At 36.7% G+C, this 26,059-nt stretch overlaps 1 protein-coding gene across 4 annotated transcripts in view; it reads right to left on the bottom strand.

The window, feature by feature from the left end:
- The window catches only part of TXNRD2 (thioredoxin reductase 2), a 34,696-nt gene that overhangs the window by 7,720 nt on the left and 917 nt on the right, over positions 1–26,059 (bottom strand). For 3 of the 4 annotated variants that reach the window (XM_066979141.1, XM_048063896.2, XM_048063897.2), the window contains exons 2-15: positions 25,619–25,684; positions 24,866–24,922; positions 24,104–24,248; positions 23,714–23,788; positions 22,809–22,887; positions 21,713–21,775; positions 20,497–20,567; positions 16,680–16,699; positions 16,210–16,301; positions 13,499–13,673; positions 6,750–6,886; positions 1,386–1,481; positions 1,067–1,159; positions 156–227 (exon numbers count right to left, since the gene is read on the bottom strand). In XM_066979141.1, the coding sequence (XP_066835242.1) occupies positions 156–227; positions 1,067–1,159; positions 1,386–1,481; positions 6,750–6,886; positions 13,499–13,673; positions 16,210–16,301; positions 16,680–16,699; positions 20,497–20,567; positions 21,713–21,775; positions 22,809–22,887; positions 23,714–23,788; positions 24,104–24,248; positions 24,866–24,922; positions 25,619–25,684 (1,241 nt within the window). Of the gene's footprint in view, positions 1–155; positions 228–1,066; positions 1,160–1,385; positions 1,482–6,749; positions 6,887–13,498; positions 13,674–16,209; positions 16,302–16,679; positions 16,700–20,496; positions 20,568–21,712; positions 21,776–22,808; positions 22,888–23,713; positions 23,789–24,103; positions 24,249–24,865; positions 24,923–25,618; positions 25,685–26,059 lie in introns of those variants that run through there. The other variant, XR_010825577.1, reaches the window with a different exon arrangement.

The raw sequence follows: 26,059 nt of genomic DNA, 5'->3' as shown, positions 1-26,059 counted from the left end.
GAAGTTACGCTAGAGAAACAGGCTATCACCAAAAAAGATCTCAACCATTTCAGAAAGTGCTCTTTTTTTTTTTTGCTAGACAGTCTTCCTCAAAGCTGGCTGTACCACGTATATTGTTTTAAGTTAAAAGCAAGTTAAATGCTCACAACACTCACTTTCATATAGCATTGAGTTGCATCTCTTTCAGCCACTGTAAACTCTAAAGGTTTATAATATGCATGGTATACCTGGTAAGGAAAACAGTAACATTTGTATTAGAATGCACTGTTACATTAAAAAATGATGTTTTATATTATAACCATTACTATTACTACATATTTGATAACGTTATAGAAAAAAACATTAATTCATGTTCATTATTTTAAACAAAAAAAACAGGTAACAATTCTGGAACACTCAAGTATAAACTTCAGGTATATTTCAAAAGCATTAAAATCAGAACTAATAACAAACTGAAGTAGAGTACTGCACTTTGTATTTCCATAAATTACTGCATCATATACTGACATTCTTTTTGATGAGTGAATAAAAATAACATAAAATATCTTTTCAAGTGTGATTTGTTTGAATTTTGTCTTATTATATAGTGATTATGAATTTCTTCACCACACGTACCTTAATCTCATCCTCATATCAGAAGGTTGGGTGTGAATATATGGCATATCAGGTTTCTTCATCAAAATGCAATGCACACACATCATATCAAGATATTTCAGCCACAAAGATAACATTGAACAACCTGTGAGAATGTTTCTGGGGACATCCATAAAACTTAGACTAAACAACCTGACCTGCACTTCTGACAACTAAAAGGAACGTAACTGTTATTTAATGATGCTGTGCAATATCATTTATTGAAATGGCAGCTAGGTTAAAACCATCAGACAGCCAATAATTTTAAGCCCACTAGGTAATAGTTTCCATTATGACATACTGCAATATTTTTAAAGTCCTGAGCTCTTCTGAAGACACCAACTCCCTAGCTGCAAATACAGCATTTGGGGGACTTTTATTTTTTCCATAGTACAACTCTGACACAAGCTATAAATTAAAAATATTTTCATACCTCGATATTATCTGATCCGTAACACTGCACGGCTTTTTCTTCCGACAGCCCAACACAACCATATTCCAAGGGAGTGAAAACTGTAGTAGGTACCTGTTCATCAGGATACAAAGTGTTACTGTGAACCATATGAAGCAGCTGCAGAGGAGAATTTTGCATGACTGAGAAGAGCAGCTCTGTCACACACATCTGTTTTGGCTGTCAAAACTAGATTCCAGATGGAAAAATACAATTCCTTTAAATACCCTTTTCAGAAAAAAAAAATAAAAAAAGAAAAAAGAAAGATTTGTTTTTATTACTGAAAAAAGAAGTAACTCACATTGTCATAGTCCATCAATTCTGAAGACTGGCCAAAAAGACGCTGAGCCAGCAGTTTTCCTGCAGCTATTGCTGTGGGTGTCAATTCAGGACGGCCCTGAGAAAAGAGCACAAAGCTTTGTTTTACCTAAGAGAAGTAGCATCCAAGGATTTCTCCTGGGACAACGGGCAGAGGAAGGCCAAATCTTTGGAATTCCAGCTTAGCAGCCAGTGCTCCAAATGGAGAAGGCACTAATAATTTCCGTCCAAACATGCATACAATCAATGTATAAAAACCTCACATCTTATGTCACTCCCTGAAAAGCAGAGGATGTTAACATGTTAACCATCCATTTCACCCTCTCTTTCCAAAGTAAGCCATCGGTAAGCTTACCAGATGGTCTTTTTAAAGCAGGAAAAAAAAAAAAAAAAAAACTAGTATAAGGAACAGTGTTTTAAAATCTACCAGAACTTTTTTTTTAAAAAAAAGTTGCCCGATGCATTTTTACAGAACACGGAGTCAACAGGCGCAAACTTCGCTATTTGTAGACATAGACTCTCTATGTTGGCCCTGGATTGGGAAACAGGAACACTATTTTGCCCACGCTGCAACCCATAGTTTGAATTGGTCCTAATCTCAGGCTCTGGTGTTAGGGAGAGGCATGAAAAGGATGTTCTGTGGGCAAATGCTAACTTCCTGCAAATGAAAAATGACATAACAGCAAAATACGACCAGGACATGCTTCAATTCAAGCCACAAGTCCTGACTACTTTTTACATGCAAACAGGTCAAGCAATGTGCCATAATCCTAATTTCTAGTGCTGACACAACGCCACTGGAGCATCAGAACTCCAATGCTAGTTTTAAAGAAGCTGGAAGTTTTTGCAAACTGAAAAATGGCATCTTCAAAGCAAGTTTTTTGAAGCCTGAGGAAGAATAGTCCATTGACGTTGATAAGCCAGAGAAAACTTCATAAATCTAGTCAAAGAAAGTTATTTAAGAGTTCATCTAAGACTGTATCAAGATGCCTGTCTGAGATTAGGAAAGGGGTCACAAGTCTAGAAGGAAAGATATGGAGACATAAGAAAGCCATAACTGAAAAACAACACCTTTACGGGACAATGAGGAATGCTTTATAAAGACTGTGAAATTTTGCTTCATACAGGTCCTATCTAGATCCAACACTTGCCACATTTATGCAAAACTCCACTTTGGAGCTGGTCATTCAGCAAGCCCTCAAAAACAGCCTTCAGCAGAAAACAAAATAAGGATTTCCCACCACATACATTGAAGTTTTTCAAATGTTTCTTCATTAACCTGACTTTTCTGAGCATTTACTGGAAACCATTCTTTCCCAGCTTCTCTTTTCTTTATATTCCCTTAAACAAGTTCTGTACATGGTGTTAGCTACCGTTTACTACATTACACATACTGTATCAATTATCTGCATATTAAAACACATTTGTTTTTATCTATACTAATAACCCCTTATGCTAAAACTTTCATTGCAAAAAATAAACCGAAACATTATATCTAACCTGTTAACAGACACTACTATTCTGTTTACAAAGACAAACCTATTTTTCCCCATAGCTCACGACAAATGACAAAACTGTAAGTCTATGCCTTTTTCCCCTAAGATACATCGTCATGGTTTTTCAAAAACAGCATTTTGACTTTCAAGTCTGTAAATGTCATTTAGCAGATGAAATTTGCCATTTGTTTTTTCTTGCACACATTTGCCTGAAACATGGCTGCCAATCATTTCTGTAGCAGGAAATACAGATGTTGTTTTGGCATTCCAGAAATGAATAGAAGATTGGAACTAGAGATAAAATTGTGAAAGCACTGCTATGCATTCCATAAAACCCAACTAATTACAAAAACATCCATGCAGATAAAGTCCAATTTCTCATAAACAATGGCTTAAAGACTTTCCCTGGTAAATATTTGAAAAGAACATTCACTTTGCAGTCATGTGTAGAACTGCCCTCATGATTATTATGGATACAAATTGTTCATAAGAATCCTCTAATGTATTATACATTTAAACAAGATGGCTCCTAAGAGAGTTTAAAAAGCTTTGAAGTACTGTGTATTTGTTCTAACACGACTCTTTTTTGGTCTTATTTCTATTCAAAGAAACATACAGTACATTCCACCTTCTCTACACATCTTTGTTACAACACCCTTTGAAATATGACAGATGTATAGTGGCATGCACATATGATAAACCTCCTTCTAAGAGAACTTCTTCATGCTCTGTGCCATGCTTTTCAACATTAATACCACTAGAAGAAGGATTTTAACAGACAGAGCTTATATTATCACTGAAAAAAAAATCACATTAAAATTCCAGCCTGGTCATCCTCATCATGATTACAGAAAATGAAAATGCCTAAATGCAGTTTTACCTGTCAGTTGAAAACATATTTTTGCCAAAGTCTGAGAATCTTTTTTTTGATGGTAGACAGACTGACCAATCTCTGGGAGGTTGTATTTTTTCCCCTTCCCTTTCTCCAGATGAACAGCTTGCATAACATTAGGATTTATTTTTTCATACAAGGGTGCAACAAGACACCCATGCACACATAGTTTCCCATTTGTGCCAGATGGGTATGATTGCCAAATGAAAACACTCATTCTAACCATATCATGAAACTCCCCTTTCCCTTCTTTCACTACTCCCCTTTCAGCCAGGGCACTGAATTTAAAAAAAAAAGTTTTTGCTATTCAGTAGAAATTTAGTGTCTATTCAGTGTGGCCTGGTAAAGGAAGAAGGAGGAGAGGTTGAGAACTACTTGCAAACATATAAGCAATAGCACTTTATGATAGCAAAGAAAATCTGGCAGGTAGAGAGAAGAACAATGAGCGATCCTGAGAGGGACACCAGAGACTAAATCCTATTTTATAAATAATATTAGGGATCACAGATGCTCATTCACAGAGAACAAAATTCCCTTTCCTGCCCCTTGAGTGGTCTCACCCAGACAATATTACATGCCAAGCTCTACAGCTTTGTGGTTCTTAAAGAATACGCACAGAAGAATCAAGTGTATCCAGCTGAGATGTGCACCAACACCAACAATGGGAACTTTGTTCCACTGCTGATTCCCATGCCAATAAAACTTATTATCTAAATCTATTCTGCTTTTACAAAAGACAAAATTCATTTGGATATTCAAACAAAATAACTGTATTGCTTACCCAGTGGAATTACATAGCTCATATTGTAACGGAGTCAGACAAGATAGTTCCTTCTATCTTTAAACTCTATAAATGCGTAAGTACTATATTGTGATTCCCTTAATTCCCTATATTTAGCCCATATGGAGACAAAAGCTTGAGAATATTTCTACAGAGCACTGATTTAACTGTCCAGTTTTCCCAACTGTACACGGTATAAAAGCGTGTTGCTGTTCTTAACACATTTAGAAGCGCATATTACACAACTCGGGTTCAGAAATCTGCACTACTAAGAACAAAAACAGGAAAAGGAAATCCAGGTTTTAACAACAAAACGAAAATGACAAGTAAATGTTGACCTGATTTTCTAGATGCAGAATAGGAAAGATGAGAGCATCCTGACTCTAACTTTATATTTGTAACTCAACTAAATCCTCAAAAGGCAGAATACAAAAAGCACCCAAACGGAAACGACTTGCCCAAAATAACACAGCAGATTGGCAGCAAAGGGAGCAACAGAACTTAAGACCTTGCCAGCACTGCCTCTAACAACTGCTAATTGGATTAAATTAAAAAGAGTAGTTATGAAATTGGAAAGCCTAACCAAGGCATATATCAGGGATGAGCAGGCGTCTTAGGTCACTGAGAAGAAAGTGGACTTCAGGAAATATCCCAGAGCATGAAGTGACAAACACAGAGGGCACCTCTATGTGAAGAGAGAAGAAAGGAGAACTGTACATAACCCCAAAGCTCTCTCTGAGTGACTGGATAGTACAGAGAAGTTGTGGAGAGCAATGAATAAAAGGAGAAATAGCTGAGCAGGAAAGAGTTTTCACACAGTTTAAAAGGAAATAGCAAGTCATTCACATAAAGATGGAGACAGACAGGAAGACACACGTCTACAAAGAGGTAAAGAGGTCAGGAATCGCCAATAGATTTATGAGATTTAAGTGTCTCCGACTGTTCCAGCATCCAGTCAGGGATCTGCAGGCTATTCCAAGACATTATGTAACCCGTTACATCTCTTCAAAAACTCAAGAACACCTGGGAGCTTTATGTGTGGCAGAATGAGAAATCTTTAAAAGATCTCTCAAATCATACTATATATGTGGTTTGGGTATCACCACAGTATTTAGATTTACCAGACTTTCATAAAGATGGCCTCACTATACATAAAAAGCAACTTTAATAGGAAGGGATGTGCTCATTTCCATTAAGTTAAGTGACAGATATGAGAATTCTGTATCTTGTGATGCCCAGTCTCTATATTCTATATTATTGCCCAGTTTCTTTGGGAACAGTAAGCAGCTGATGAAAACATCCTCCTTGTATCTGTACAGTTCAGAATCCAGCATACATTATATTATAACATTGTCAAAGATTCCCAACTTAGAGTAGAAATTCTGAGTTCTTCTGTAAACTGAAAATTTAGGGATTGAAAGAATTTGAGTGCACTTTGATCAGGGAAAAATATTCTTATTACAGATAACTGTAGATCAACAAGAGTGCTAGACTAAGGTCACAAAATTCTGGTTTTGCACCTGTAACAAGTAGTAAATTGTTTTGCTTAAGTTAATAATACCTTTTCCTTTTACAAAAACAAAGGAACAAAAACAAAAAAACAAACACCACCACCACTAATGTTTACTTGGCATAAACATTCACAAGTCATGTGAATCCTTTGACAGAAGTCAACGCCTTTGCTTTTGAAGCAATGGCTTTTTCTTGTTCTGGAGGCATATACTTTTGTCCAGACCACGTTATGTCAGGAAGCAGAAATGCTATCATATGATTAATCTCAGCAGAATTGTTGTGGTCATTCCCCAAAAGTGTATTCAACATCAGAAGGTAAGAACTACTTTCACTCAGCATTAAGGCAGCATGAAGTCATACACCTGAAGTGATAAAAACATTATTAGAAAGATAACTGAAGTGATAAAGACGTTATTACGAGCCTCTGACCAATGATACATTCCCTGATAAACATCAGTAATAATCTCTAATGCTGATATTTCACGAGATCCATGTGAAGGAAATTACTGACCCAGGTGGCGGGCATAAACACTACAGCTGTACAAAATGAAAAAGAGCAAAACACTAAGATATATGCTAGAGCATGACGACATCTGGGGACTAGTTATTAGTCAGGAACAAAGTTGGCTTCCTGTTATTGTAAAATAGTTTATGTAGACTCAGTACCTCTGTTATGTCTCCAACTGCGTAAATGTGAGGAACAGAAGTAGCTTCACTGGCATCCACAATGATCTTTCCAGTTTCAGAATTAGTTTTCACTCCAACTGTCTCCAAATTGAGAGCTTTGGTGTCAGGAGCCCGACCTTAAGGAAAAAAGAAATTAAAATAAAAACCATTGGAAAACTTCAGCAGTGTTAATCTAAAAAGCTGGCATCCTCCAGTGCACGTTTCCAAGAGCTTTGTGCGATTTAATAGTCCAAGGAGAAAGAAGACAAAATGTATCTGACACAGAAAAAGCCATAAGAGTAGAAAGTACGGATATCAATTTCTTTGTGAAAGCAGATCTATTACTATTGCCTTTGCTCAGATTATTTCAACTAAAGTTATTCTTTAAAAATATGCAGGACACCATCCACTGCACAAAGTGCAAAAAACCCAGACGGTTTAAAATTTATCGCAGATTCTAAATGTGCAATATTTGCTTAAGTACCGTAAATATATATGTAATAAAGCAACTTTATGCTGAAAGTTTCTAATAAACACTAACTGAATGGCACTCAATATTAACAAATAGCCTGTTGTGCACACTTGCGGATACAAATGATTAGTAATTCCATTCAGTGTCAAACATTCCTGAAGTCCTCTTTTCTTGTTATCTGATATTTAAAACCTTTTTTAGTTCCCTCAGTCTGGGTGATAAAGTTCATCAACTTTGCTCTCAAGTCCTTAATGCTGAAATATTTAATATTTAGCTCAAGCTCCATATAACCATTCTGTAGAATTTAAAACTACCATTTCAATGTATTTATAAACCAAATTAGGCAAAGTTCTACTGAACTTGGATTTTATTACAGCTTCCTCTTCCAAAGATTTTAAGTTATATCTCTTCCATATGACTATTCTCTCTCTAAATTACTTTTCAACCTACACATCTTCAAAAATATTTTCATAGTGTCTTCTGCATAAAGTCTTGATACAAACTCTACTGAGCTGTCTACAGAGTATCTATTTGATCCAGAAATTGAATCTTAAATAAAAATCATTTTTTCAAGCGTATTTGAAGGTTAATAAGCACAGTGAAAATATCAGATATTCGTTGTTAGGGACACACAAGATTGTATAGCAGAGATTATCTGAATATATCCAAATGAAGGAAGCTTAATAACATTGCACACATTTTTAGAGGCTATAAATGCATATGGACATATCTAAATCTACATATATATATCTCCGTTGTGTGAGTCATGATTTTGTGTTTGAAGTTAATACAGAGCTATGGCAAAGCAAAACAAAAAGGGAAATGTGTTTTCATTATAAAAACAAGCTCTTTGATGTTAATGTAGGAAATTATTAAACAAAAGGAAAACCTGGCTTGTCAATACAGACCTAATTATATGTAAACATATGATTCACTGCTTTATACATCTGCCATATAGGCAGGCCCCCCAAACAATGTCACATCTGAATGCCTCTGTAAAGACTTCTGTGTATTAATTTCATCTGGTGAAACCAACACTTCCTCTGGGAGTACTGACTGAAGCTGTCGGCACTCAGCTATCTGTCTGTCTTCCCTTCTGTTGTCCCCATGGGATGTTGATCTGCTGTTCCTTCTCTGCCCCCTGCTCCCCAGTCCTGATGCTATCAGGCAACAAAAATAATAAACCTCCAGGACCTTATCTTGGCTCGGATGTGAAACAACTTCCTACCGTTGTATTTCTTTGTGTATTGAGAGTAAAGCCTGGATATTCTGCAAATGGACAGCTAATGGGGTTTTCTAGTTTCCCCTTTTTCCTGCCAGGCAGAGCCAAGAGAACGCTTAGCACGCAATGGAAGGCACTGAAATAGGGAAAAAAAGAAAAACCCGTCAATAGAGTCATTTAAAGACTTGTGACAACAACAGCAACTGAGTTTATCAAATCTGCAGGATAACACTTAACCTTTCAATTCCAATCTATTTTAACATGTGTACAGTTTGGTATTAATAGCTAAGACTTACAAAAAGGTGTTGCTATTTAGTGAAATTTCTCATCTTTACTGTCTAAATATTATTTTTAAAATCAATAACAAAACATTAAAATCTAAACTGGACCTTTATTGGCCTTTAGACCCACACTGGATCACATCCATAAAGCAAGATTACAATTACTGGTCTTGCTTCACCTCAAATTCACTAGCTTAGGTTCATGACTAGCTAAAGTGGCTTGGTAAGTTTTAATGCCAAATATAGGAAATTCTCAGATTTCCCAACATTCAAGTACATGTGTTGTAGAATCAGTTCTCACCATTTTTCAATAGTATTGGATAAAAAGAACATTTGTTTTATATATATATTTTTTAAACAGTTATAGCTTCAAGAAAGCATGAGTTTACAGCTTATTCCTACAATCCACAGGGCAATACACAACACAAAGATACTTGAACAGTTCTGGCTTGAAGATGCCCACTGTCCTGAATCTCCTGAATAAGGAGCGTATGATTATTTAAGACACAAGACTAGCTTTAGCTTTCACTCAAAACAGCAAGGTATTATGCCAGAGATCTAGAAGAAAGAATGATGCCAATTCAAACCTTAAGAAGGTTACCTGCCTCTAGCACTTTTAATACCACATCATAATCTCATACCTATACAATAGACCTATACAATAGCCACAGAGCTACGAAAACCACACAGAACCCTGTTCTAGGGGCCTGCCCTCATTTGCTTAACTTTAAAAGAAAAAACAGCTTTTAATCTGTTTTTGTAAAACCTAGCAACATGGCTTCTTGAGGGGGCTGTCAGCCAGCTTAGCGACAAGAGACTCACTAAAGCACATGTCTCATACACAAACCAGGCTGGTTGTATTGTGATGTGACATTTCCATTCTATCATCTGTGGAGTGGCTCTGGTAATCACGCTTCCACACAGACTAAGTTGAAGACAGTATCAGGCTACTGTGACCTTCAGGTGCAGGACCTACAATGGTAGAGACTGAAGCAGCTAAACTGAGAAGAAACCATACGACTAGACATAGTCAAATATCAGCAGTAAATGTGTGACAGTATACTCCTGTGTACAGTAAGATCTCCCAGGGTGATAAAGGTGCAGCTGACAGCAACTCTGTAGAATTTTATAATAGGTCTCTTGCAGTTTCTTAATCACAGAAGCTGGAATGTCTGCTTGCCCCCCAGCATTTGAAAAATTCAAACTAGAGCCAACTGAGTATTTTCGCATTAGGCATGATACCACAGATGGCTACTGTCAGGATACCGCAGGGTGGCAGGATGGCTTTTCTGGCATAAAACCTAAGCCCAAGCCTTCTGCACTTCTCCCCTGTACATTTTCATTTTTACACATCACTTCATAACTTTACCAAAGCTGACCTTGGTTTGACCTTAATCAAGATGTGATGTGTTCCCAGTCTTGGTGTTCTCTTTCATCTTGTTCTGGGTGCCTGACACATTCACCAGAACAGTTTCAAGACCACTACCCCCTCCTCCTTCAAATCCCTCCTGAAAACCCAAGGTGTTCACAAAAACACAGCTGATAACGACAAATAAAGACCAACTCAGCATAAGCTATATTCCAATTACAAGGCTTCAGAAAGATTAACTAGGGTTAAAAAAAAAGTTCAGAACCCATACTCCCGATGATGGTAGAGTGTACCAATTTTACATTTCTGAACATTTCATCCATTAATAATAGATTCTCAGCATGTCTGCCACAGTTTGGAAAAAAAAAATCTGATCCTTATTCAGTGCTGGGGCAGCTAGGTGCTTCACTAAGTCAGGCAGGCTGTACTATTTCTAATAGCAGGAGAAAGCTTGTGGGAGCCCTGGGCATTAGTATCCAATGTACATCTGAAGTTACTTGCAATGGTGACAAAAAGCCAAGGATATCTCACTTGGGTCCTACCTGAACAACAACAAAAAAGCAGCTCCAAATGCTGTGTAACCACTGCAAGTCAGTTACACGGGTGGCTGTGAGGTTTTCCTTACAGCATTAGGCAGACTTCTAACAATTGTTACTTGTTTCGTTCTCAAGGTCCCGTGCAAGGTAAAGCGTGCTGGAAATACTTCCTGGAAAGAAAGCTGCAGTTCATCTTTACATCGGTTCTCCCACAGTAAGCTTGCTGTAATCAAAGGTTTTGTGGAGCCTTAAAGGCTGGCTCTGCAGTTTCAAAAACTAGGACCCATCAGCCACTGCCAAGTGAGGTCACTGGTTTCAAACTCTCCTACACACTGATGGGTGAACAGAACCTGTATTCTGCAGAAATAATTATACTGGTTACATAAAATTACTTGAAGCTTTTTCTGCCAATTTTTTGTTTATTTATAACACCATTCAGGCAAATGCTGGCCATCACATATCAACTAAAATATCACCTTATACTTCAGGTTCCAAAATGTTCTCTCATGTGCAGATTAGAGGCATAGCCTAATGTTTAACTTTTCCTCAACATGCAGAAGTGATTTTTGTAGTCACAAGCTGCTAAAATAAGCAGCATTTAAGAATTACATTCAAAGTTTATGGGTGGGTTAAACAAAAACCAGAAGCAAAACATACATTCACACCCCTTTTAGTGCAAACAAATTATCGGCACATTAAAAATAGCCATTAAGCAAGGCTGACTGAATGTCAGTAGAACTATACACTGGGAAAAGAACTAAAAGCACTGGATGATGTAACAGGAGTGACTACTTTCATTAGGACTGCAGAAAACACATCTCATCAAGAAAGTCCTGGATTAAAATTAATGAGAAAGAGACATGGGGAGTTCAGAACAAAGAACCAGAGCCTCAGCAAACCACACCGCATTAGCACTAACCATTTTCTGAGATCGACCAAGATGTGTTATTTTTCACTGAACAGTTCAAAGGTTAAAAACTGGATGGCAAGGTTTTTTTCACAAAGAGGAATCTAAAGCCAATCCCCTTCCTACTGGGGCTGGCAGAGAGGTTCTCACATATTTCACCACGTGGGACTTTTCAAAAAAAATCTCCAAACAACATTTCTGTTTTTAATTAATCCAAACTGATTTGGTTATAAGATTTCAAGAAAACTACTATAAAAATGCATATACTTAACCCTTTCTTGATATTCAATAGTGATGATCTTATTTTACTACACTGCAAAATAAATCTGCCACGCATCTGATCTGTCACAGAGGGCAACATGCTTCATACCATGATGTGCAAAACCAGATACCTGTTCAACTTTACATGGAGCTAAAGGTATATTTCTTTTTTATAGCAAAGACAATATTATTTCAAAGGCATAGTGGCTTTCCTCTAAGCCAATGATCACAAAGGAACTTAAGGGTTGTTCCACTGCCCTCATCAGGGAGACAACTCTCTTTTGTAAAGCTAAATTTCAGATCTATTGCTGGCCATCACTCTATTAACAATTTACTAGTATTCTATCCCACTTTCTCTGTCAAACTCACTCCAGAATACTTTATAAACGCCTGCATAGTTTAATTATCAGTTCAGTGATGCTCCTCCACGCTGTCAGACACCAGTCAGATAAACAGTAATTCAGTATGTTTACTAAGGACTTTGTGAATAATCTGGACAAATTCCAGCTACAGCAGTAATATTTTGCCATCTATCACAAATTCAAATGGAAATATTATTTGTCCTTTCCTGTTATATATTAGCTGTGTTGCAGCTGCAGAACTCAATATACAGGTTTTAGTGCTCCAATACCTGAAACAAGCACTCTGTACAAAGTTTGATTTCCTGCAACTTCGCCCTGCAGATAAGCAGTTGCATCTATTTATAAAGGTGTCAGTCTGTACCCTTTTCTTTGGGCAAAGACCCTACATTCCATCTATATGTGCACAAACTTACCATTGCTTTGAAGCTCAGGTACATCAGACATCTATCATATAAAGTTTTTTTGTGTCCTTAAGAGCAGGAGCAATACTATATAATATTAAAAGCTCATTGGTTCCATAAAGAAAAAAATACACAGAAGCTTAATTCAGGAGAATTCTCACAAAAGTAGAAGACAGAGCACTAGTAAAAGACAGAAGGACATTACATGACAGACAGAACCAAATAAAGGCCAAGAAAGAACTGTTTCAATGACCTGGTGCATAACTGAGTACAGTCATTCAGCAAGGTAACACAGTCCTGTAACAGTAACCCACAAAAGCTTTGGATTTAAACTTTTAAGTTACATTAAAAATGTATCCAAATCATTTTGTTGCCTCAAATATTTTGATTGGTTTGAAAATCCTATTAATTATAATAAATTCCAAGTAAAATTCCAAGATGTATTGACAAAAATTAAGGAAATACCTAGTATAACTCAGCCTACAATTAGTTAACAATAGTGGGTGCTTTTTAACTAACTCTACAAGCTGACTTTCTTCAATCAGTATTGTAACTGGCACATCTGCAGACAGGAAATCCTCAACACTACCCAGTTTCCCAGTCTATTATCTGAGACACCTGGTGTGGGTGTGTTGATACAGAGAAAAACAATGAATCATACTGACTGCACATCAATTAACCAGCTTTAACCGTTAATGTGTTTAATCCTTAAGGATAGAGTGCCAACTTTAACACACACACAAACAAAAAGTCCACTAAAAAAAGACCACAAACCAACCACCCAAACTGGTCATTTTGCAGTTTCTAAATATGGATTGTAATTATATCAATGTTTAGGTTGCTGAACTTACGAAAATGGTTGGCCCCGCAAAACACGAGGGAGCTTCATTTTCAGAATGCAAAGGATTACAAATAAACAATAAGATAATCAAGTTTACCTACTGCCCACATCACTGTGTCAAAGGAATCCGTTTCTTCTGTGCCTGAGTCAGTATTTTTCCAGGTGACTTGTAATCTGTTGCTTTCCAATTTTTCAACTTTTGTTGGGATACATTTCTTTAAAAATTTTGTGCCATAAGATTCCATGTACTCGGTTACTAAAGATGCCATTTGCTGTTGAGTAGGGGGAAAAATTTTTATTCTTAGATATGACCTTTTTAATGCAAAACTTTAATTCAGCTGTCTTTATGAAATCCAGTAAAACCATCATGCATTTCAAACATTCTTTGTCACTTAGCTACTGTGCATTGTCAACACATGATAATTCATTGAGCTACTATGGCCTGCAACTCTATTCCAAGAGGTATCTGCATCTGAATATTCAAATTATTTTCAAGAAACTGAAATAGTATTTGAATAAAATGGTTGCTTATAAGTCATTTGATTCATATATAAAAATAGAATCTAGAGCACATTCAGTTTAACATTACCTTAATTACCATTTTCTGGCAGCTTGGAGAGAATTAAACACTTTGATAAAGTTAATGAAGAAAAGTATTTCCCTTTGCCATGACACCTGTCATTTCTTTGCTGTGACTATGAATCACTAAGGCTTCCTGAAAAGTTCTACTACCAAAAGGAAATAATGCTTTTGTCCTAAGAGCTTGTTTGAAATAATGCCACACTACAGTTGGTTAGTAAAGTGTTGCATTGACAGGTTTATCCAAAGATATCATTGCTCCTGACTGCAGAAATTCAGGTCACACTTTGTCAAAGGATATATTTATTACTTAAAGGATATTCTTACAAAACCACTCACACAGAAGAGCTACATGCAAGGTCTTGACTTACACAACTTTATTTCTGAAGTTGTTTTTAACTAATACAAAAACAACAACATGGTTATATCTCTTCAGAAACATGACAGCTCACTAGTCAGTTTCCATCAGACTCAGTGTGGCTACAGACTGAGTAAAATTATTTTTTCTATTTCTTCTTAACCTTGAAATTTCCACTGTATTATTTTGCTGCCTACAGAAGATCATGTTCTCAAAGAAAGCCCTACTGTTTTATGAAGTGCCACCCACGCACTCTTAGCACTATTCCCTGCTTGCTCAAATCTCACGCTGTTCCAGGTGTAGATTTCTTCAATGATGAACACAATTCCCAAGACACATTCTTAAACAGTGTTTTGCAAAACGGGTACACATACCACTAGCTTTAAGGAAGAGACTTCAAAGTGGGAGTAGCTGGCGTGCAACCAGGAGCTGTCACTACCTGCATTGGTTACTTATCACTGCTGCTTCTAACAGCAAAGTTCCCTCCTCAAAAACTGTGCTGTTACACATTAAAATATTTTCCTACTTTCTGCGTATGCAAAGCAGTTCTTAAAAACAAGCCCAAAGGCTCTATCACTCTTTGATCAACTTTGGCCTTTAAATGTTTTGCAGTATTGCAATTTAGCATTAAAAAACACACTCTTGATCCATGCTACCAGGAACAATTAATGTGCATTCATTTCAACTCTGGAAATGCTGTTTTCAAGAGATTAACAAGACAGAGTCTTCATTCTTAAAGCTGAAATTTTCCAAAGTTATTTGAGAAAAAAAAATTATTAGAAAATTAAAAACAAAAAGTTCAGTGCAGCTGTGAGTGAAAACCCGTAACTCACCTAAGAACACTACAGAAACTTTTCCTTCAAAGTAACGTTAGTATCAAGTCTCGCAGGGACAAAGATCTACAATCACCTTTAAAACAGTTTCCCTGCAGATTTAGGGAACAAAAGGACCATCAAACCAACCAATAGACTATCTAACTGGTAGAAAAAAGGCTACAAAAATCACATCCAAGTAATGCCTTTACTAGATCCAATAATTTGTCCTTAACCTAAGCCTGCTATACTACCTGTTATTGCTTATTTAAGCAACTCTATATTTAACACAAATTCTGTATAAAAACTTCTTTGGTTTTGCTGCTTTTTCTCATTGTTAATTCTATTCTCTTTTATTGTCTTTATACAGGAATGGAATTCTAGCCAAAACTGTTTTTTGTTTTGACAGCACAATCACGACCACTCACACTTGAATAAAATTCCTCAAAATTGTTCTTGATCTTGAAACACAATCCTTTCTCTTAACGTTTCTCTTTTGCTTATAATTTTCTCCAGCTTGATAGCTCCACCAAAATCACTCACACTCTTTCTATATACCTTTTTTTTAAAACCTAGTTATAACTGCCACTGTTATGAAAGCAGTAAAGTCAAGATTTCCAGTTCTTATATCATTAAAAGCTTTCAGCTTAGTGATTTATTTATATTTGTCATAATGAACTCCACATTGAACCACTCCATGTTACGTTCAGTAATTTATTTTAAAAGTCATTATCTGCATCTCTTAGCAACTCTAGATTATTTTAAAGAAATTGGCTAATACTTTTAGCAATGGCATAATCCAAATCTCTCCCCTGCTTCCTGATCTTTTCAATCCTGTTTTGAATTAAGTGGAGGAAAAAAAAAAGGTTTAATTTTCTGAATACAGGATCAAGAGATATAATAGGAAAACATGAGCTAATATTTATTTAGTTACTCTTCAGAAACTGTATGCCAGGAAATGTTTGGAGAAGCCAATGCCACTTTTTCTTTAAGAGACAAAACTGATCAAACATACCTTATATGTGATATATAAGGAAATGCAAGATGTTCTGCACTGACCTGATCAAACCCACGAAGTGGGATACTTCTCATCATGACTGTAGTGTCTAGTCCAATGCCAGTTAGAAAACCAGCACATTCAAGTGAAATATCTGGTGAAGTATCAATTAAAGAAATATAAACAATAATTTCACATAAACGCAACACGAAAAGGGTAATATACAAGTGGTGTTTCTATCTAGAGATACCAAGTTCTCCTCACACATCTTTAGCTTGCTTTTATTGTACAGAATAAAAATCCAAAGCCTTAGAATACTTTCTTAATAGGTAAGAATGTTTTCAAGATCCTGAGAATTCATCCTCAGCTGACCTTAGTTTCCTACAATGATACTGCATATAAAACTCTTCCTGTTATATTACAACTTATATTAATTATAGGGCATGAGCAAAGGAATTCAGAAAATTAAGTTTTCATAGTAAAGACAACTACGCTGCTTATAATCATAAATCACAGATTTTTCAAAGGATACAGCTGGCTCCAACAACCAACCTGTTGAATAAGAAAGAAAGAATAAAGCAATGGAATGAACTTGCGCATACTTCTGCATAACCAACAAATTATTTTTTTAAATATCTATAGTTATAAGATCACAGGTTTGAGCAGTGGATCTGATATTGTTAGGTAGGAAGAAAGAACGTGGCTTGTCAACTCCAACAAAGACAATCTTTTAACGTTTGAGCTTATTTTATTAACAGAATTAAAAACAAACAACAAAAAAAACGTTTATAAGACAAAAGGAATTGTTTTTATATTGTAAAGAGACATTTAAACACGTATTCTGAAAGACAAGGTGAAGAAAGCCATGGAAAAACTCAGAACAACTAACAAAGTTAAGAGGCATCACAAATACTTCAGCTGTGCTCTGTGATATATACCTCAGTTGGAAGCATTTGGTGTGGAAATTGACACTGTTCCTCCCCCCTCACCCTCCGCACAGTGCCTGTTCCTTCTGATTCCTCATTTTTACAGGGCCTCCTGACACCATTGCCTCTGACACAGTGTACAACATATAAACATACAGACATGCAGCAGTCTTACCAGAATTAAAAGTATATCTCAAAATCTCTAGATGTATCTTAGCTACAAAATAACTTTTCAAGTATTTTTAAGAAAACTTAAGACATTCAGAAGTTAAGTACGTATTAAATTCGTCATTTTCTTATCAAGTAGATTATAGTTCCCAAGAGAACTTATAGATTTTAGTCATTGCTAAATTTCAATTTGATTTATAACCATCTGCTTTTTCATCATGTTATCCAAATGCCAAATATTTGCCTTGCCTAACTTTAAAAGATTGTGTACACAGCTACAGATGATCTGTTTAATAGACTTAACTACACTACTGTTTACCAAATACATCCATTTGAGATCTTGAATAAAACTCCGGTTCCCATCTCTCCCTGTATTTTATGCTCTTTCAACCATGAATACCACTAAAGCTGTCTGTCCATCAACACTTCTAAGTTATGAGGTTTATCAGCTCTCCAGCACTGCAGTTTCTACACCTGTCCCCAGATGCCTATACACTGCAGCACTTCTCTCTCTTCTGACCATATCCTCAGTTCCCTGTGTGTGCTGGGTACCTAAAAGCACTCAATCCCTGTTCCAGAGGTAAAAGTGGGTCCAACTGGCCAGTCACTGACACAGCCGCTGGACAAGCTGCACTCACATTTCTTTGCTACCCATGTATTATTCAGGCTTGTCAAAATCTCACAGCTTGGAGATGCATTCCAAGTAGTACTTCCACCCACAGGAAAGTTTTTCCTTATATTTCTAAATTAGGAAAAACATCATTAAGGATCAACATTTCTAGTTACTAAGAGGCTTGTATAGAGTGTTAGGCTCTTTCTGACTGTGATCTTCAGATATGGAAACATGCTTTAGAATAAACTTTCATTCACTTTTTGGGGATTTTTTTTTTGTTCTTAAAGCAGGCCTCTCTCTGCTATATTCAAAAGTTAGAAAAATGGGGTTTGGGGTATGGAAAAAGTAAGCTGCTAATTCCATTTGGAAAGCTATAGATTTTAGAAAATTACTTAAATTTAGAAATTACTTTAAAAACTCAAATTACAAAGTCATATAATCACAGAGTTTAACTAGGTTACTTAAAGTCAGGAGCATAAGCAATGAAGCACAAGCATTATAAGCATAAGCCACAGAACTTTCTCGTTTTCTTTTATCCATAACAAGAGGTTAATATCTACCAGTTTCCTGGTCTGGGTTTTATGTTTGGCAAACAATTTAGCACAGTGGGAAATAATTTTTACAGCATTAGGACATCTGATTCATCTGTGAATGGATGAACATCCCCTCTTTTAGCCTCTAGCTCCAGATAAGTGCTGCAAAAGGCCACATACTGCCCATAAATAAATATCTGAGGGGAGTTACATGGAACAGAATAAGAATATACAAAATTTATGCATTCTTTTGCTCTTCTTTTTCATTAGATAAAAAATAGCTGCCAGTTGGCACCCACTCATAACATCAGCAGCACATTATTCACAGTTTCTTCTACAAACTAAAGGGTTCCTGGGCATCGTCAGAGCCTAACAGAAAAGTTTTGAAAGCAGAACCTAACATTCACCACACCTGCTCAATCTCTCACTCATTCTGAGCATATTTCAAGGCAAATTTTCTAATTCACTCTGCCAAAATCCTTCATCTCAGTAGCAAGAATTTCATCAGTGTTTGTATATCTAAGGGACTTTTAAGTTGGTTAACGGTTGCTCGGTTAACGGTTTGCCTTTTAAGAAAAAAAAAAAACACACACGTGCTTTATATGAATAACTGCAGGACTGACAGTTCTACAACCCTCAGCCATATAATTCACAGCTGAGATATGTACATTCGGAGGGGAATGGGAAAGAAAGAAGTAGAACACAGCTCAGACTAAAAAACAAAAGGTGTTAAACTGAACCTTGGGAGTATTTATAACAGCAACAAATCCGTCAGAAACAAACCTTTAACAACTCCCTCCTTCATTTGCTAGGACACAGCCTGATAAAGCACAGAAATGCTACTGTACCCCCTGCGGGCTTATTTTGACTAAATCTTAGGAATGCAACATATAAACACTAGACTCCCACATTACACTGTTACAACTTGCATTAGCAGGGACTGGACAAAAGCCACATTTTCACAGAAATGTCTTATAGGGATAATTTTTTTTTTTTTAAATAATTTCCTCACATAAATCATGCTCTCAAAATTCAAGAGGTGACTGATATACTGCAAACAAATGGAAATTTAGTTGCCTTTTTAAACTGTACCAATGAATCCCTGTTTTATCTATTTGATGTTTAGCTTAACACACATTGAAATTTTATATTAGCAAATCATGGCCATGAATGGCAGCTCTATTTTCTTTGAAAGCACCAGTATTTTTATATATAAAAGATACTCGCAACAAACACAATTTCCCTGTTCAGAAATATGTATTTAAAAAACATATAGATGTGTTTAGGGACATCGTTTAGTGGTAGACTTAGCAGTGCTAGGTTAACGGCTGGTCTTGCTGATTTTAGAGGTCTTTTCCAACCTAAATTACTGTGATTCTGTGTGAAATCCTTGATCTAGGGACACAGACTGCAACTACAAGACAAGTAAAAATAGACTTAGCTGACTTTCACGCTAGCAAATACGCATTTCCTATCACAGTTATTTGCATAAAGAAATTGCTTTGTAGTGCAGCGTTGACTCCAAATCTTACTGTACTGTGCACTGTAAAACACAGACTGTGGTAATCTCGTATTTCAACTAAAAACAATTTTCAGTATTTTAGTTAAACAATAGCTTCCACGCCATAAGAAAGGGCAAAAGTACCCTTATTGTCTCATCAGATTTGTTCTCAGTAGTGCCACCACTGAAAAGAACATAAAATTATGCCTGAGTTTCTACCTGAGAAGCAATTTCACATATACCCACAGCAACGAATAGGGACAGTATAAGGACAGTAGAGCCTTCATTTAAGTTTATGCTGCCCTCTTGTGACTTCCAAGAGGAAACAAGGAACTTTGCTACAGCAAGTAAGTAACCTAACCTAAGGTGAAAGTTTAAATATAATTTGATTTTAGACAGGAATAGGAATACTATGGGGGAAAAAATGTATTAGTTACTTATGAAGATTAATAGCATGATGTTGCTGCATGGCAAAACAGATTCTCAAGAGGGAAAACACAAGGAGAGAAAAACTGGTACATAAAAGGCAATTTTGTACATTTTTCACCTTGCTGTAAGGAAAAAGTATGAATGACAGCATATATTAAAGCCATTGTAGAGTAGCTTACGTTTTTCCAGGAGATTCTTTTAACCAGAACAGGTCATCACTTGTGATTCCATACTCCAGTGCACCTGCAACCTGTGAACACACAGGTAAGATCTTGACTCTAAAATGCCAGTGCTGGCAGCAAAGAAAGCAAATAGCACCTTGGATTGTATTAGACGTGTAGCCAGTATACCAAGGGGAGCAATTACTCCTTTTTACTCAGCACTAGTTAAACCTCAGCGAGAACACGGTCCAGTTTTGAGCCTCCTAATACAACACAGAACCCGACTGACGGAAGCAAGTTCAGCAGAGGGCCACGAAGATGGCCATTTGGCTGGAGCACACTACCAGTGAGTAATGGCTGAGGGAACTGGGGTTGTTCAACCAGGAGTAAAGATGGCTAATAACAGCTTTCCAAAGCTATGACGACTATGACGAAGTTATCAAAAAAAGACAGCCAGGCTTTTCGCAGTGGTGCAGGGCAGGATAAGACACAGCAGGCAAACTGCAAGAGAAAAGGTTCGAAGCTGATAAAAGGTATCACTACCTTTTACCCTGGTAGTGAGGTGGGCCCCTCACTACCAAGAAGGATGTTGAGCTGCTAAAGTGTGTGCAGAGAAGAGCAATGAAGCTGGTGAAAGGAGCAGAAGACAAGTTAGGAGGAGTGGCTGATGTTATTTAGTCCAGAGAGGAGGAGGCTGATGGCTACTCAAAAAAAGGTTGCAGCAAGGAGACTGTCACCAGTCTCTTCTCTCAGGTGACAGGACACAAGGAAACAGTCTCAATTTGCACCAGAGTAGGTCCAGATTGGATATTAAGAAGAATTCCTTCATGTAGAGGGTGATCAAGCATTGGAACAAGTTGCCCAGGGAAATGGCAGAGTCCTCATCCCTGGAGGGATATGAGGCGTGTAGACGTGGCATTAAGGGACATGGTTTAGTGATGGAACTCAGTAGCTCAAGTTGATGGTTCAATTTCATGATCTTGAAGATCTCTTCCAATCTATGTGAGGATTCCATGATTCTAAGAACATCAACATACTAAATTAATGCAAATTGTTTTCTAGGGAAGCGTTTTTCTGAAAATTTTAATGCAAAAAAATATTTTTTCACACTCATCACAAGTACTGAAACCCCTTGTGTTACTTTGCTGACATCCTTAATCCTCTAAACATTCATTCTTATCTGGCACAAAGACAGTAAAGTCATTGGAGTTGTCAGATGGGAAGCGTAACTTACGTGTATAGGATATTTTGGTCTTCCTCCAGTAGCAATGACAATTTTTTCTGCAGTAAGAATAGTCTACAAACAAAAATACAAAACAAAAATCAAGCATTTGATATCCTTTTATCTGCCTTTATATCTTAGCTATGTACAAATGAGTAATATGTGAGAAATCTAGCACTACCATCTGCTATTTATCTGACATAATAAGTACTACATTAAAAAAAGGTTGGAGATGAAACAAATGAATACAGGCAGAAGGTTTCTCCTACACATTCTCTATCACTTTTCATTTTAATATTAAGCTTACAATTGTTCCTATACTGGACAAGATTCTGAGGACTACTTGCAAACAACAGTTGTACACAAATAGCAGCTTATTAAAGTCAGTTTAGCTTAGGACAAAACACAGAAATCACACCAAGCGAATTCTGTCTCTAAGGCCTAGAGTTAAGGTACCTCAAAAAGGACATGTTTTTAGACAATGCTAGGCATTTACCTCAAGAAACTTTTGCTCTCTCAGGCTGATATTAACCAGTAACATTATATAATTACCCTCAAAAAGACATTAAAAAGGCATTTTCAGTCTTTTATTAAATATGCAGAAATAGTCACTATTTTGTTACTTGACCTGTCTGCTTTAAGTTAAATTTGGTACATTCAGTATAATTGCTTCCCACACACCACTTTGTATTAGAAAGCTAAGTGCCTTTACAATTCATCTGAAAGAAGAAAACATCTCAGACTGATTTAATGCCCAGAGCAGTAGGGAGATTTTGGTTTTCTTTACATCTCTGTCGGTATCCATCAAAGCAATTTGACTCTGAATACAACGAATTACCCTGTGTCTCAGTGTTTCTGTCTGCAAAGAAAAAGTAACAGCACCTAACCTACAGGTTAGGGGCTAAGGGCACAGTAGGCAATGGTCAAGTTCATAAACATCTCCTCTAGACGGAAAAAAATCTCCCTCACTGGAACAATACTGAATACCTAAAGCAGTTTGGAAAAGTACTGTCTAGATCCCAGCCAATCTGAAAACCAACACAAGAAGACCTGAGATGCTTGAAGTGAAAAATACTGCAGAACTGAGGTGTGCTGTAAAGCAGCTCACCTCTTTACCTCCTTTTGTTAAACCACGGATTGTATGTGGATCTGAAAAACTCCCTTTCACGTTGAAATATTTCACCTTCCTGTTTGGAAGAAAACAACACAAACGTACATTTAATGAAGAAGAACAGGAATGAAATAAAAACAGCTCTTCTTCCCCTATTTGAACTGCTAAAAAAAAAAAAAAAGGCAAACAGGCATAGAAAAGTAAAAGGAAGGAAGCATCTCTTATCATAAGACAGTGTGCAGCTCTACCACAGACTTAATTTTTGTGTCACAGTTCATCCCTCTATACAGCAAAGTATATGGCATGCTTTGGGAGCAGGTTATTGACCTCTTCAATTGACACATGATCCACTATCCATAGCATTACTATTTATAACATTACTACTACAATGCTCCTTTGAGGGCACACAAGAGTGACTCAGCACGAGTCATAAGACTAGTATCTGTTAAATTAACATGATCTCTCTATAAAGGAACTGCATGCTGAAAAACTTGGAACCGTTCCTACACTGAAAGCAAAAAAAATCAGCTGTTCTAGTGTAGTGTTATCTGTGGGCTTGTAAGCAGGGCACCTAAGTTTTGGTGGACAAGCCCAAAATTATGTTAATAAACCCAGACTACTTAATATTAATGCAAAACCTTTCCAGATTAGAGAGAACACTCCTAGATCACTATACTGTTAGAAAGTTTTCTCCTGGGGTCACTTTTAACCAACATTTTCCAGAAAAGAAGACGGGAAAAAGAAACGTGTGACTTACATTGGTAAGGGCACCTACAGTCCTGAGAAGAAAGGACTTACAAACTCAAAATACTAATTCTAATGAGAAATTCCAAAGGCAATTCAACAATTCTACAAGAGCTCCTTGATTACAGGAGGAACGATGAACTTCAAGTCTTACTTACTTGTCTTGTAGCTGTATTCTGTGTCCCCAGTTCAAGGACTTCACATAATTCTGAACAGCTTGAGCCATCTCCGACCTATCACAAACCAAGAAATTGAACATAAAATCATCATGTTACAAATTCAGATAATGCAACTCAATTTACAGGCAATTGCTAGAAATTACGAATGTTCTGCAATACTTTTTGTTATGAAAGTAAGTTAACGTGCAAACTAACATAATATCTGCCCTGATAAACTGTTAATTACTGTTTTGTGTTTAAAACAAGGAGTAGCCTAAAAAGCTTAATCCAAAATTCAGTTCTTTAACTGGCCGTAAAAAAATATCAACAGGAAAAGGTTTTCACATACATTTGCAGAACATAGGAGCAGATAGGGACAATATTCTTTACCAGTTATGATGAACAGGGTGGGCTATATTCCAGCCATAGTGCTGGGCATCTTTAAGGGCACTCCCTAAAAGGGCTGCTTGATGCATGAGTTTTTTAGGAATGCAACCAACATTCACACAAGTTCCACCAAGTCCCCATTTGGTTCCTAAAAAAAAAAAAAAAAAAAAGTAAAGTAAACGAACCATGTTAGTTTAACTTAACGCAACTGGGTTATTTAGAGAATTAGATTATTCGTGCAATTAGCATTAGAAGTTCTGAAACAACACACAATTTACTCCTACAGATCACCTTTTGACTATGCCTACATTAACATGTTTTGATAAAGACCAACTCTAAATATTTTTCTTCTAAAATTCAAAACATCTCAAGATTTTTCACAGGTTTCAGAAGATCCAATTACTACACTTTCACATTTATTATTTGCATTTGCAGATCTCATTCTACACATTGTGTATGAAGAGCCTTAACACAACGTGATTCATATGCTTCAGAAATTGTAATGACATTTTGACAGAGACAACGTTTTCACACATTTAAGTCCAAAGTCCATCACAAATCAAACACTGCTAACAACCTTTGCATGCAGGAAAAGCAGGTAGAGCAGGGAAGGAACGAGTAGTAACAGCAAGCTCGGCTTAAGGACTTTAACTGCAAGCAAAGCATGCAGCGTGGCTTTGGCCAAGTTGCTGCCTGCATCAACCTGCTCAGCCAGACCATGGCTTTATACACATATCCAAATATTCTAGTATTTCTCTTCCATACCTTGTGGAGAAGGTTCCACATAATCCAAAACGGCCACTTTCCTTCCAAACTGAGCAGCTTTAAACAAAAAGCAAGAAAAGGTATTTAGAGGAAGAAGAAACACACAAATTGAAATACATTCAGTAGCACAAGCACAGATTAAGAATACAGGAGATGACAGTTGGTGGTTTATGCCAATTCAAGATACCAGACTAAGAGCCCAGGCTACCCATGTGGTCAGCAAATTCTCCAGAAGGTACTTAATAATCCTTACTAGAGCTTCCAGCTTCTGCCAACCCTAAAAACACGATTTGATGCGAAATTAGATGTTTAAGAAGCTTGTGTGTTATTGAACACATTACATAGGGGTAACGCATTACAAAGAGAAGGTTCTCTACAGAAGTTAAACAATTCAAAACAGCCTGAAGGTACTGTTGTTTTAACTCATAAATAAGAAAAAGTATAAGTAACAAAGAAAATCTATGGAGGCACTCAGAGGCACACAGTAACAGTGAAATAAATGTTTATTAGATTTTCCTGTGGTAACAGAAGAAATACTTTTAAAAAAGAGTAGCTGGAAAGCCAAATAAGATCATCACACCTGAGGGTGTGAATAATTTGCAGATTAACTGGATGGAGCTGAGTTAATGATTAACGCACAGGGCTTATGCACAGGATACTACGTTCCTTTAATGTTTCCAGCATTGCTTCTCTTAGTTTCCATAAAAACCACTTAAGCTAAAAGAAAATTTTCACTTATTTATGTATGCCAACCTTCTTTTGCACAAGCCAGGCCTCCAGATCCTCCACCGATTACCAGAAGATCATACTCAGGCTTTCCTGTGAAGATGTGAAAAACGTAGGAAAAGCAACAGACAAGAAAGACAAGGAGAGGTATGTTAAAAGGCAAATATAAAAAGGTATGTTGTTGTTTGTTTGTTTTTTTACAACTGATTATTGTTGATTTGTGTTTCCTTTACTAGGGCACTGTGTTTCCTCAGTGTCCCAAAGCACTTTCCAAAAATCATGAGACTGATGAGGCTGGTTTTGTAAATGAAATGCAGGAAATAAAGCAATCCAACAGTGGAAAATAATTAAATTTTACGCAATATCCTAAGAAGCTCTTCCTGCATGCTTAGACAGCTGCAGCTGGAGTCTGGTATGGGCCTTCCCTTTCTGTGTTACCACAGCAGTTTCTACCCCTACATTTTTCAC

Source organism: Anser cygnoides, chromosome 17 (genome assembly GCF_040182565.1).
Source record: "Anser cygnoides isolate HZ-2024a breed goose chromosome 17, Taihu_goose_T2T_genome, whole genome shotgun sequence".
Taxonomy (NCBI): domain Eukaryota; kingdom Metazoa; phylum Chordata; class Aves; order Anseriformes; family Anatidae; genus Anser; species Anser cygnoides.
Note: the sequence above shows the minus strand (reverse complement) of the source record. Positions and strands in the feature narration are given on the sequence as shown.